The sequence below is a fragment of the Gavia stellata genome, chromosome 8 (assembly GCF_030936135.1).
Source record: "Gavia stellata isolate bGavSte3 chromosome 8, bGavSte3.hap2, whole genome shotgun sequence".
Lineage (NCBI taxonomy): Eukaryota > Metazoa > Chordata > Aves > Gaviiformes > Gaviidae > Gavia > Gavia stellata.
In genome coordinates, this window is record NC_082601.1 from 22639597 (window position 1) to 22653594 (window position 13998).

Consider the following 13998-nt stretch of genomic DNA (forward strand, 5'->3'; position numbering starts at 1 on the left):
TCCTCTGTCACAGTTTCAGCTACACAGTACCAACAGACAGCACTATTCCACATTGCTAATGAGGAAGCTGATGCAATCTGGTAAAATAATGACTAGAGTGACTTTGGAAGTCTGTAGAAAAGCTAAAACTATAACTGGGGCCTCCTCACTTCTAGTCACATCCCCATGAACTGAAAGAAGCCCCTCCATTTTATAAAGACAGAAGGTAAATTCTTCTTGTTAATACTTGATTGAACTTTCTTTTTAATAGCGCAAATTTCTTAATATCCTTTAATGATATACTTCATACATCTACTACAGACTTCAAGAGATTATTGAGATATTAGTAAACCACTAACTTTAAGATTATTGTACTATAAAACCAGCAAATAATATCATTAAGCAACCAAAAATATGATTAAACTTGATAATATAAAAATCAACATAGGTATCTTATGTAGTTCTTATTGACTGAGGGCAAAAACCTATTGAATATTAACAGAGCTTCTGCAGGATTTGGGCCTAAATATCAACACTGTTACTATGTGCATAACAGTGCGACAAATTCAGAAGTACCCGGTTCCCTATTTGAAAAGTCCCAGCTATCCACCCCATCCTTATTTTATGATAGAGCCAAACTCTTCATCCTTATTTTAAGTGGAGTTCATAATAAGTTGACACAATTTAGCTGCTGCTCATAATAAAATACAATATGATTTTGAAAACCATGCTCTGTACTTTTCAGGCAAATGTTTGCTGATTTTTGCTACTTGTATGGAGAGCTGCAAACACATAGTACCAATAACTGGAACAGGCTGCCCAGGGAAGTGGTGGAGGCACCATCACTGGAGGTGTTCAAGGAACGTGTGGACGTGGCATTGTGGGACATGGTTTAGTGGGCATGGTGGTGTTGGGTTGATGGTTGGACTTGATGATCTTACAGGTCTTTTCCAACCTTAGTGATTCTGTGAATAATCATAATTCAAATTATTTCATACTGAGCTCTAATTTTCATAATTTATGTTTAATTTCGACATTTCAACAGTGCTTTGGTATTATTAAACATTAAGCACATCACAATTACTGTATTTGCTGCTCAATTTTGTGTAAACATACAGTGTTCCTCTTTCTCATCACTTCCATCTCCACAGTCATCCTCCTGGTTGCACAGCTCATGACTATATATACAGCGATTGTTTTCACATCGGAAACGGAATGGAGTGTCACAAGCAATATCCACTGAAACCAAAGAGATAAAGTCAGTCACACTTTGATACTTCATGCCATTGAGTCACAAATTATGCCAGCCACTTTTATGTGGTAACATTTATATGTTTCCTGTATTTTAAAAGGTATGGAGGCATTCAGACCCAAAAGAATATGTTCTCCACATTTTGGTGATTGTATGTCAGGCCATTACGCATTTTTCGTCAAAAGACAGTACATCATCTTTGGCCAAAGGCATATCCTATGACTACATATAACACTGAGGTTTCTAGATTTGTTCATGAAGTAAACTGATTGAAAATCCAATGTGTTAATTAAGTGGCTATATAGTGCATAACTGAGAAAAATTGTTTAAGTAGCACCTCCAACACCTCATTTTTAGAGCTAAACTCAGGACTCCTCAACCATATTTACACAGATGTCCCAACTACACTTGATAGCTTTAAAAGCTCAGCACCTTTGAGAATATGTTATCTGAATTGTATCTTTAAATGCAAACTGATGCTCTTATTTTAGATAACCAACCTGAAAACATGAAATAGTGTCCTTATCTCTTTGATATGTTTCTCCCTACTTTTATAACCACATATACAAACATCTGCAAAGCAGTGAGAAACATACTGTAGGAGAATGAAGTGAACTTGCATATGAAGCAAAATTCTCAGCACTCATCCTGAATGAAGTCTGTGAGAAGCTCCAGTGAAAAGAAATATTCAAAATGTATTTTCTAGTTGTTCTCTCTATTGTAATTAGAGATTTTACTATGCATATTGCCCATTTTAATATATTTTTTCTCTCTTACAGCAAAGGTGAAGTTCTTCATCAGAGTCATCTCCACAGTCATTATCACCATCACATTTCCAATATGGCTGGATACAGACATGATTTTTACATTCAAACAGCATGGGGGGACAGTATGTACCATTAGGATACCGTGTTGCTGAAGAAAAGAAAATTATTACGACATTTTCATTTACAACGAAAATTTTAGGTTTTCCTGAAAAATATTCAGCCCAACTCTATCTTATTTTTTCAATACCCTTCTCTCCATAGTAGGAGATATAATATGAGGCACTGCAAAGATCTACAGCAACAACAGACTGCAAGGACTGAGGACTTCTTCATAGCTATAATGTAATTAATTCAGGTTTGAATGAATAGTGAAACAACATAAATTACTCCCAGAAGCTTTTGAAAATAAACTGTCATGGATTTAACAAATGCTACTTGAATTTGTTACTGACAAATCTAGTTCAGTAATAAAGGTGAATAATGTCACTGGCACCAAATGTGAATGACTGAAGAAGTACCTAAGATACCTAATTCCAAAAGGACTCATGTTGGTATAGTAAAAAAAATACCCAGATTCTGTAAAAGCTGTGAAAACAACTGAACTAGAGCAAAGAGAAACCAAAAATATGACTCTTCCAACCTACATAAATAAACCATACCCTTGCCCTTTCGATGGCTTCTTATACACTTTTTCCTCCCTTTAAGAAAAGCTAAATGTTGTGTAACTCAGGTTCTGATAGATTAACTGTTGTGATATACATTCCAGGATGTGGTTACCATCAGAAAAATAAAGGTGCTACTGTGCAGATGCCCCTTCTTACTTAAAGCACAGATGTTAAAATGAAGTACACGGGTAGATGTACGCAACTGCCCTGATACCAACATTAAAAGAAAGGAATTCTTCCGAGTACTGAAGCCTAAAATGATTTGAACATGTAAGTAAGAACACTTCAGTATCATCTAAAAAGCCAATGTCAGACAGCACAGATACAGCACAGAGGTGATATTTTCATTCCTACTAGGAACAATACTTTCTGGGTAAACGGCTGGAGCTCCATACAAGCTACAGTGTACAGACTTTTTTTTCCACAGTAGATCAATACACAGAAGGAAGACAGAAACAAAAGTATTTCATTTCCTTGGCTTCACTGGTACTTTAGGAAACTATACACACCTTTGAGCATTATAAAAACCAGTCCCATTACAGAACCTTGTTAGACTATGGTACAACTGAAACAGTGGATCATGCAGTGTCCATGGGATAGTAAAAAAATTTTATTTGATCACATGTGTATATTCTGCTGGATTTTGTAAACACATTAATTTACTAGCACTAGGAATGTGTTTACAATCCATGTAAGAGATGGCAACCCATTATTATATTAAAAAGCTGATTAAAAAAATTATACTTTTCCTGAATTTTTACTGACATCACTGAGTGTTGCAGAATTCTCTGCCTCTAAGGATTCACCTCACTTAAAGAGAGAGAAAACTGCAAATCTTTCTGGAAGTGAGCTCAATGAGCACCAATCGCAAAGCTTGAAACTCACGACAAGTTGCTTCATCAGAGAAATCAAGGCAGTCGGCATTTCCATCACATCTGAAGCGCTCTGCAACACAGTGTCCACTATCACACTGGAAATAACCTGGGTGGCAGGTCCTCAGCTCTGAAAAGATTCAGAATAACTGTTGAAATGTCTCTTTGTTTAAATCCAGACAAACTGTTTATTTTTTAAGAAAAAAATCCTAAAAAAGACTGCAAAATCCCAGACCATTAAAACTGTGGTATCCTCTACTTTTGGTGGAATGACTAAAGTGATCTGGTCAACATTACTGCATTAAAGATGCTTCCATAAAAGATCATTTTGCCAAATAATTTATCACATTAGAAACAAAAGCGTGAACATGTAAGAGATAGCATCCAGACAATACACACCACAGTCACGTTCATCTGAATTGTCTTCACAGTCATCATCATGATCACAGATCCACCGGGAAGGAATGCAGCGCAAATTGTCACAACGGTATTCACTTTCTGTGCATTCACGAGGACCTTCATTTAAAATGAATGTACAAATATGAAAAGTTCCCCAGATGTAAATTTAAACATCCACACCTGCTTCACTAAACCAGACAAAAGTAATATGGGCAGATTATGTTCTATAATCCTTAAAACTAAATGATGTTAAAACAGCATTCCCCCCAATACTCTTTAATTATGTTAAACATTCTATGTCCCTCTTGACACAGAAAAAAGGAAATTCATTGTGGATTTTGTTTCATCACAGAATACAGGAATAATTTTTATTCCAAATAAAAAAAAAAAAAAGGAAAGATCCACTCTCATTGTTTAAGGAACTATATAACACTACATTTGCACACAGGGCAGAATTCGAATGTCACTTTTTAATGGAAAACAGGAATTTGTGTTATTGTGATGACTGGATTTATCAGTGGTTTTATGTATCCAAAATGCTTCCTTGTGACATCACTGTGGTATTTCAGCAAAGACAGGCTATAGAGTAAAACAACTGAATGGTTGCAGTTGCGAGCTGTCTACCCCATTCTCATAAGAAACAGGATAGTTAAGTCAAAAGCTGGACTATATCATGACAGCCAAAAAAGAACTCACTGCAGTTGTGCTCATCAGAGTTGTCTCCACAGTCATTATCGCCATCACACTTCCAGCGCAGTGGGATACATCGATGATTGTCACAACGGAAATCTCCAAAAGGACTGCAAGTCATCTCCTCTGCAGTGTACACAGTTTACCAATGAAACAGCACACATTAGCATAGTCTTTGTACAAGATGGAACGCACAGAAGATAATGGAAGTAGATAGAGAGGTTCATGCCACAAACGGGGCCAAGTAATAGAGAAGCAATTAAGAAACAGCTGAAATAACTATCTAGAACGGAGATGGAAACACAAAGAGATAAACAGCACTGTCAAAGGAGGGCATCTTGACCTCATAGTGTATTACACTTTTAAGTCTTTTCTTGTTCTGATATAGTGATCCGATGTCCCCTAAGCTTTGTGTGTAAGTGTATGAGGTTTCAACACAAATGCAAGGGTCTCAGAAAGCATCATCATACTTTCCATACTGATGGTTTCGCCAGCCCAGGAGGTAAGTTAAGTAAATGTAGAAAACACAGACAGTTTTCATTTTCTAGAATAGCTCAGCTCAAGTAAAAGTATTTCCTGTTTCATTGGATGACATATTGGCCAAAATAATAAAATCCTGATCTTCAGAGCTCAGAAACATGCGAGCTGCACAATTAATTGCTGCACATAGAATTTTTCCTGAAGACAAATAACTACCAGGGTAATTAATTGATACCAAACAAAATATGCCCAGGTACATTATCACCAAAGACTTTCAGAAAATCAAGGTGTTTGTAAATTGGAGAAATATTTTAGGTACAAAGTTATGTTGAAATGACCTCCTTCTCCAAACATACCACAGCCTTGTTCGTCACTGTTGTCTCTGCAGTCATCATTCCCATTGCACACTGCCCACAACGGTATGCAACGGTAGTTGGTTCTACAGCTGAATTGTGTGTGATTGTCACACCGATAGGCAGGGCCCACTGAAAGAGGCAGTTGTCAAAGTTAGTTGTCGTACTTAGTCATTAAACTGTCCTTGCTACTCTGCCTTTAAAAATCTGTTATGATTGATAGTTATTTCTACTAAAAAGAGCTATCTGCTAACTTCATGTTGTAAAAAAGAAAGCATTACATGTATCTGATTTTACTGTCTTTTCCAATCTATGCTGCTTGTATTCTGCATATGCTACAAACTCATGACAGATTCAAACCGCATTCAGTGTGGTTTTCCCTGAAATATTTAGAGCTGGTAACAGTGGTAGTAGAAGCCCCAAACCTGGAAGCCAGAGGAGGCAGCTTTTCCTCAGATGGCAAAACTTGGTCACAAGTTCTTCCAGATGACCAGTGACTCAGAAGCATACGCTGGAGCACATAGGAAAATCCTGCTGTTAAACATAGGCTAGACTGTGCTCTGCGTTTGTTCTTCTTGTAAGCTTTTGTTTCCAAATCATGTACCTGTCATCATGAGAAACTTCAGCTTCAAGAAATGAAACTGTACTTTGTTTTTGTAAAAAGTATGACGTATGTCATGCTTCAAAGTGAAACAAGCTAAAAATTGGCGAACTGGCATTCACTCCTTCCACATAGGCAATGGATCAGCATATATGCTTTTTACAAAGTGTTGTTACGGGCCAAGCAAAGGATGCTGCTAACATCAAACAAGTCAGAATGAGACATTGCCGGTTCTTGATAATCTGGGCAGCATAAATAAGCTTTCTCCCCTTCAAGAATAAGAAAGTAGTAAATTATCACATACCTTCCGTATTTTCTAACTCTCTTTACTACATGATTGCAATTAGCTTGCAGAAAATATTCCTTTCCAATAAATTTTCAACCTCAGGAAAATTAAGTAATGAAGTTTGCTCTACTTTTGATGCACTATAATGTAGGCAGCTTACTACTGCTGTGTGCTTACTGCATTCGTGGAATGGCTCATCAGAGTTATCACCACAATCATCATCCACATCACACTTCCAGGACTGTGGGATGCAGCGCCCATTGTCACATTTAAATTGGCCCGGGGGACAGGTTCTACTGGCACAGTGAGTACTATCTTCATCCGAGTTGTCACCACAGTCATCCTCTCTATCACACTGCCAGGCTTCTGGGATACATCGTTTATTGGCACACTGCCACTGATGAGTTTCACACTGGTGATTAGCTGAAAGAATGCAAATTGGCTGTTAGGATACCGAAACTTACAGGAATGGTCTGCTGCTGTTGTGTCAATTGAGCAGTTACCATGTCTACACCAAAAGTTAAAAAGAAAGCCAGTAAAAACTTAAAACATGACATTTACTTGCCTAGTTAAGGTACAGATTTCTAATGTCACATGGCACATTTCCCACAGGCATCTTCAGACAAGCTCACTAAGGCTTTACATTTTTCTAGGAGCGAGACAGATACTATCTTCTCCTAAAGCAGAGATGAGCAAACCCACCATTCAAACATGATTGAGGCAGGGGCTCCCAGTCACTTCACAGAGGAGCTAAGCGACATTGTGGCTCTGGCCATGCTACCAACTTAGATGTACATTGCCTGACCTGTTCCTCTGACTGTGAATTGAACAAGTCAGAAAACTTAGCCGAAGACCATGCCAATAACAGCTCCACAACCTATAAATGTACCCTCCAAAGGGCAAAGCACTGGAAGCTGATGTCAGCAGTGCTGGCAAACTCAGGAAGCTCTGAAGGTCTATGAAAATAGGAGTCAACACTGACCTCTGCTTCCACACTTCGTATGTCTCACTGGACACTACCCTACTACTTTTTCACCTATACTGCAAAACTGTTCAAGAGCAAACACTACATTGTAATTTCCATACATTTTCTATACTAAAGGATTCTATTCCCATGCATGAGATGGTGAGCAGAAGTAATTATATAGACCTAAACTAACTTTTATTGTACCCAGTATGTTAAAATCGGTGACACATTATGGAACTGCCACTTTTCCACTTATTTAATATTCCCCTGTGCCACACTTAAGAGCTTAACTATTTGAAACTCAGGTAAAATTGGCATTTCATTTAATTCTGTCATTGTTAGAAACACTTTGCTAATGGAAGAAAAATGAAACTATCAATTAGACAACCATACTGCTTCACCTCTGCCCCCCTCCCTTTATATTACTAAGCTTACAACTGCCAGAGCTACATTATTTACAAAAAGAGAACGAAGAACGTGCTTTTTTAAATTAGACATAAGTATGTTGAATATGACAGGTTTTTAAGGAAATAACATTATTCCACAAGCACAATTAGGCTACATTTCTAAAATACTGCCAACACCAAACAGCTCTCCAAAACAAATATTCCCACATGCACTGAATTTTGTCCCATCGTGCGAAGCTCTAGAACACAGGGAAAATTAGCGTACCTCGTAGACTGACCTGGGCATTAAGAAGCCTTAGATTCCTCATACTCACCATGGCTTTATTCTGAACAAAACAAAGTGAGTCCTGCTTCTAGTATTTTATACCTCAGATTGTCATTTATACCAGTGCAATTCTGTCTCAAAGATATAGAACATGTTTATGTTTTGATATAGTACATTTTTGCTGTCCTTTACCCTGCTTTTGCACTGAGGTAAATTACTCTAGCAGGTGTAAGACTAGAAAAGACTGCATCTGTCCACCTCACCTTTTCATCTGTAAAAAAGGGATAATGATTCTGAAATTTATATATAGTTTACACACTTTGTACTGGCAAAACACTGAAATATATTAGTTGTAACATACCACAAAGTACAGGATCTTCATCTGAACTGTCATGGCAATCTGGCTGGGTATTGCACAAGAAATGTGGACTTGTGCAGTTCCCATCATTACACTGGAACTGACCAATAGGACAGTATCGGTGTGGACAGGTAGGTGGCTCATCAGAGCCATCTCGACAGTCCCTCTGTCCATCGCATTTCCACCAGATAGGAATACACCTACAAAGAGAAAACAGTGTTTTCTTTGTTGAGGATATGTCTCTACAGATACACAACCACCCTTTTACAGCACAAAAGACAGTCTTGTCTTAGTGTTATTTCTTGAATCTTCCAAGACATCTTGAATTTCATGTCTTCTGTTTCATATGTCAAATGCTAACAAAATATGCCAGAATACTGTCACCAGAAACAGACTATATTGGTGGGCCTCTAGAAGGAAGTTCACAGCAAATTAATAAGGATTTAATTTTTATGTATATTTGTGGTAACCATCTCTCATGCTTTTTAAAATCAATCTTCAATTGGATTTTTACAGAGGTAACATTTTAACAATTCACCTGAACTTTAGCACAAGAATTTCACTAGCGATCTTCATTGTAACACTGCTTCAAAAGGCCACCCAATAAGCACACCTGCCTCACAGGCTCCAGAGTGATACAATATCAGCACAGTAGCTCTTATATCACCATTCCTCTCCCTCCACTGCTGTTGTCTCAGAAAAAGGGTTGAAAACGTGCCCCCACATCAGCTAAATGGCGTTCCTGGGCCACTGGCAGACAGCATATATTTGACAGAAACAGACACATTGTAAAAGATGTACAAAAAAATAAAAGAAGGTTCCAGGTTTGTGAATTCAACTGGAAATAGTTTCTGGAGGTACATGTTTCAACAACCCAAACTTAGCTACATTAGCAACATCATGTAACAGAAAGAAAAGAAAAAAAAATACTATTTAAACAATAAGTCTAGCAATATTTTTCCGAAATGGAAGCCTGTCTGGTCCTGGCTTTGTCTTTGCAAGCACACCACAAACTCATAGCGAGAGCAGAAGGAATCCCTAATTTCATGCCCTTTTAAAGAGACTAAACTGTAGAATACATCCTTAAAAAGACATGGAAAAAAAGGCAGTGAGCAGTGGACTTACCTCTCAGTGTCTGCACAGAGAAACTGGGTGCTAGAGCACATTGGAAGGCAGTGGGCTATATTGCCAAACTGTACTATCATGAAGTTATCGGGACATTCACAGGAATAACCCTGACCACCAGCTTTTATTAGACAAAGATGAGAACAACCACCATTGTTGGTGCCACAAGGATTATTAACTGGTAAAACAGAAGAATAAATATTATCATACTTTGCAAATCCCAGGACACAAAGGTCTCAATCTACAACAGACCCCTCTAATACTGTATTGAAAGCTTAAACGTTATAAGTTGAAAACCGAAACCTAGATAAGTAGGCACTTAGTGAGGGAACTATGTGTGATTTCATATACAGGAAGTGTATGCTATTAAGCCACGACATTTTAGAAACTAATTTAAAATTATGCATTTTCAGTCATTGCTATTCAAAGAAAAGGCAATTCATAAATGTAAAGTAGAGGCCTACATTCACTCTGTGCATCTTATTCCCCTCAGCAAAGGCAAAAGCTGAGTGCACTCAGGACCCTTATACAATTATTCTCTGGATAACAGCTGAATCTATAAATGCAAATCTAGTTCTGTTTTCTCACCAAATGGCTGTCTGTATGGATGGTAAACATGGATGTCAAACGGCCTGTGTGTGGTGTTCACAAGAACAGTCCTGTCTGATCCGTCATATTTATTTCCCTTTTCAACAGTTCTTGTGTTCCAGTCAGTCCAATATATCGTGTCTTCAAAAATGGTTATTGCAAATGGATGAGGTAAAGTCCCATCATATACTGTGTGACGATGATGTCCATCCAGGTCAGAGTACCTACACAAAAAAAACCCCGTGCAAAACATTCAGATAAATGCTGAAACATCTTCACATTTTGATTATGTATGCTTACGGTACTTCACTGTTGGTTACCAGGATCATGCAATGTGGAATTGCAGCTTCTTTAGTCCCTAATGATAGAGCATTGTCTTCAGTGAATTCATTTTAAGATATGCAGGAAAGTAAAACAGGTTAATTTACGCAAATAAACGAAATAGAGGAACATCCACTGAAATGTAAAGTCTTCCCAGAGAAGCATACCAGCTAGTCCAATGAAATTTTGCACATTGACTACCTTACAGCAAGTTATTTTTGTTACACGGGAGACTAAGTTGCCTGGATCATTCAGACTGCTAATAATGGAACACGTAAGACAATAATAGGCCTCCTATATTCCTAGATTTTACATCTCTTTCCGATTTAGAGCCTCCTCTGATGATGTATCTTTAATAAGATTTTATATTTTTACTATCACCTTGCTATAGGGGGAAATCATGAAATACAAGAGAGAAAAAAAGAGAGACAGAAACATACATATAATTAATATACATTTTTAAAAAGGCATTTTTAACACATCAGCATAGAAAAGCCTGCCAGAAGAATGAATGTAAAGAAGAATAGAAGTAAATATAAATCTAAATGTATATATAAATATGAATACAAATATAAATACAAAGGATTGTTTTTAAAGTATTTCAATACTTTGACAGCAACCAGAATGATAGTTATTCATTTTTACTGATACTTCCGTGGAAATTTTGTAACACTAGAAGCAATTAATAGATTTTTCTTGATTAACAAAAAAACCCCCATATGCTAACAGGACATTCCATGTCGTAACTATGGACAAATGTTCAGACATCTTCTAGCGATTTATATACTATTTTATTAACACATAACTAGTTTAGTTACAGCTCAACTCTTATCTATAGGGAGAAACAAGAGATCAGAAAAAATAGTGATTTTATACTCAGTTTTGCTTTGGTTCAGGTTGTACACCTACAGGTTGCATATTCGAGTGCAGACTGAATCTCTTCGCTATAATTTTTGGACCACTTCCAGTGGGACCTACGATGCAAATACAGGAACTAGGCTACTCTGTCATCTAGTGATTCATATCGCCTACTACTCCAGACTTTCTGACTCCAGTTTCCTATACAGTCAGTGGGTAGAAATACGCACGATGCTTACAGCATCTATAAATGCTACCACTGCAATCTGACATGAGCAATTATTCAGTTGTTTTATTCTTTTCTGCGTACGTACTCAATGTAATTTAGATGGGCATCTGCCCAATAGAGCTTGTCGTTGGTGTAATCTATGGTGAGTCCATTGGGCCACTCTAACTTTGTAGAGATAATCACCATCTTCTCCTTGCCATCCATGCCTGCTCGTCCAATATAGGCTCGATCTGCCCAGTCTGTCCAGTAAATCTGTCTGTTCAAATAAAGACTTATAGTTAGGATTGCAGTAAAAGTATGCTGAAGTAAATATTAGAAGCCATATCTCAAATACAGTATTTCCTGCAACAGAACTAAAGCAGAGATTAAGAAAGATAAGAAAAAAGTTAATATATTTGTTACTTTAACTGCTACAGCAGACAACTGTGTGATCACAATTGTCTTTAAAGAATGCAACTGGCAGTCCCACTGTCTATCAAACTACACACACTTCTATCAACCTTTTTAGCCTTGCAACCAAAACTTCCTTGTCCACATGGAACCAAGTTCCACTTTCAATGATATCTGACAGCCCTGCATATATACCTATGAAAGGCAAGCTACTATTTTTCCTAAGCTGCAACTAAGATCTAATGCCACGCAAATATAAGTGCAGGCAGCCAAAATTTATTTCAGATTTTCAGAGACAGTGTGAGACTCCTTGCAAAAGAATGGAAAAGTACTCTTGAAATGTCATACCCATATTTTGGATGAACAACAATTGCTCTGGGGTACTGAAAGCAGAAAGTGTTGTTGGCATCCACACACCGATCCACCAGTTTTTTCCGGAATCTTCCATCAAGTTCAGAGACATAGAGGCAATCTTTGTAGGCATCCACCCAGTACAATTTTCTGAAATTTAGAGTTAATATATTTACACTTATTTACTATTTTCGGTTTATTTTGCTTCATAGCATCTTAAATTTCACGGGGGTTTTTTTTCTCCTAGAAGCAATATATCCACTGTAAAGGAAGGACACACATACTGTACTGACATCTCTTCTACACCATGCTCCAGACTGCCCTTTTCACTCCTGCTGTTCCTGCATCTACAGTCATTCATGCCAAATTCAAACTTGCAGTTGCCCAGTTGAGTAATAATATGCCATTCACCTATAAATTCCTAAACCCCGCTTCTCTTCCCTTTGTCTCCTACAAACAATGGCCAGCAAAGAGGAGTGGGAAAGCAGACATGCAGTCCACTAGATTGTGACCAGGGCGGTAAAGTATTGGAGAGAATCACCATCTGTTCCATGCTGCCACCTCTGCTGTCATCAAACAGGTAGAACAGTTGCCAGGTTCTCCTTCAAAAATTCCCAAGTAGTTCAATGGCCTAATTTAAACTTCACCTAGAATTTTCTAACACTTCTGTTACTTTGCCTAGGAATTATAGGTAACTGTAATCAAAGAAATTATGCAAGCTGAAGCGATTTTTAAAAGCTTGCAACAAAACAAAACATTTAATTTAATTAGAACTACAGCAGGCTACTTTGAAATCATCTGCACAGCTGGTCAGCTCCAGCATCCACAGGAACATTCCAGAAACAGCCTGACAGATACATTCTCTGTCTACACCACCCTGACCAGTACCATTCCCACCAGGGAAGAGGAGAAGGTAGTCTTCCCCAACCTGCACATCATGGCATCCTCCAGTCCTCTCCCTGTACCAAAAGTGAGCAAAAAAACCTCATCTACCATTGTATCATCCTTCAGGCTTTCTGAAACACTTAAACAAAAACTGACTGAAGACATAACTAATGGTAGCTGAAATAATTCAGCAACTGTATTAGTAATGGAGCAGTAGGACCCCTTCGGCTGAAATTAGGCTTTTCCTTCCTCACCTCTCCATGAATCACAAAGCATTTGGGTCTGCTGGCAACATTGATTGTCATTAGGTTTAGAGACAAAGTGGTTGAAAAATAAAAACTATTATATTGACATATTCATACAAACACTCTCATATAAGTTACAAATGTGACTTTTTGAACCATTCTCATTATTTTGCAGAGTCTGATCCATGATATTTAAACTTCATACTGATAGTACTGCACTCAGAAAGCAAAATCTGATGGAACACAGCCTGCAACACTGTCAGAGAGGGCATCATGTAAGGACAGAGTTTCTGTGGGAGTAAATCAGACTACTTTTTGACACAGAGCAGGCAATTAAAAAATGACCATAAGTGCTTTCCAACTACCTCACAATTATACTGCCCTCCTTACAGCAAGTGACGTGGATCATGTTGTTTGAGTGTCAGTTAAAGATGCATTTTTCAAGAGCAAAAGAAACATGCTCTTCGCATTGGTACAGGAGCTACATTTCATTAAAGTTTATTACTACTTACTTCATTGGAATCTAGTTACCTGTTGTAACATATTGTTTATTGCATAGAGTGAAGCCTGCATCCCAACCCCAACAACTGCTAGCAAAGAAATAAAGAGCCCAAGCTCAGAATCCCTACCCCATAGCCACATGTAGCATGCCACCTGCCTGCTTG

At 37.8% G+C, this 13998-nt stretch overlaps 1 protein-coding gene across 1 annotated transcript in view; it reads right to left on the bottom strand.

Annotated features, from left to right (window-relative positions):
- LRP2 (LDL receptor related protein 2) overlaps positions 1-13998 on the bottom strand; it is a 128217-nt gene that overhangs the window by 21347 nt on the left and 92872 nt on the right. The window contains exons 51-62 of the mRNA XM_059820541.1: positions 12201-12353; positions 11548-11718; positions 10055-10278; positions 9467-9644; positions 8345-8541; positions 6522-6767; positions 5461-5589; positions 4631-4750; positions 3935-4051; positions 3549-3665; positions 2009-2146; positions 1096-1218 (exon numbers count right to left, since the gene is read on the bottom strand). Coding sequence (XP_059676524.1) covers positions 1096-1218; positions 2009-2146; positions 3549-3665; positions 3935-4051; positions 4631-4750; positions 5461-5589; positions 6522-6767; positions 8345-8541; positions 9467-9644; positions 10055-10278; positions 11548-11718; positions 12201-12353 — 1913 coding nt within the window. The remainder of the gene's footprint in view (positions 1-1095; positions 1219-2008; positions 2147-3548; positions 3666-3934; positions 4052-4630; positions 4751-5460; positions 5590-6521; positions 6768-8344; positions 8542-9466; positions 9645-10054; positions 10279-11547; positions 11719-12200; positions 12354-13998) is intronic.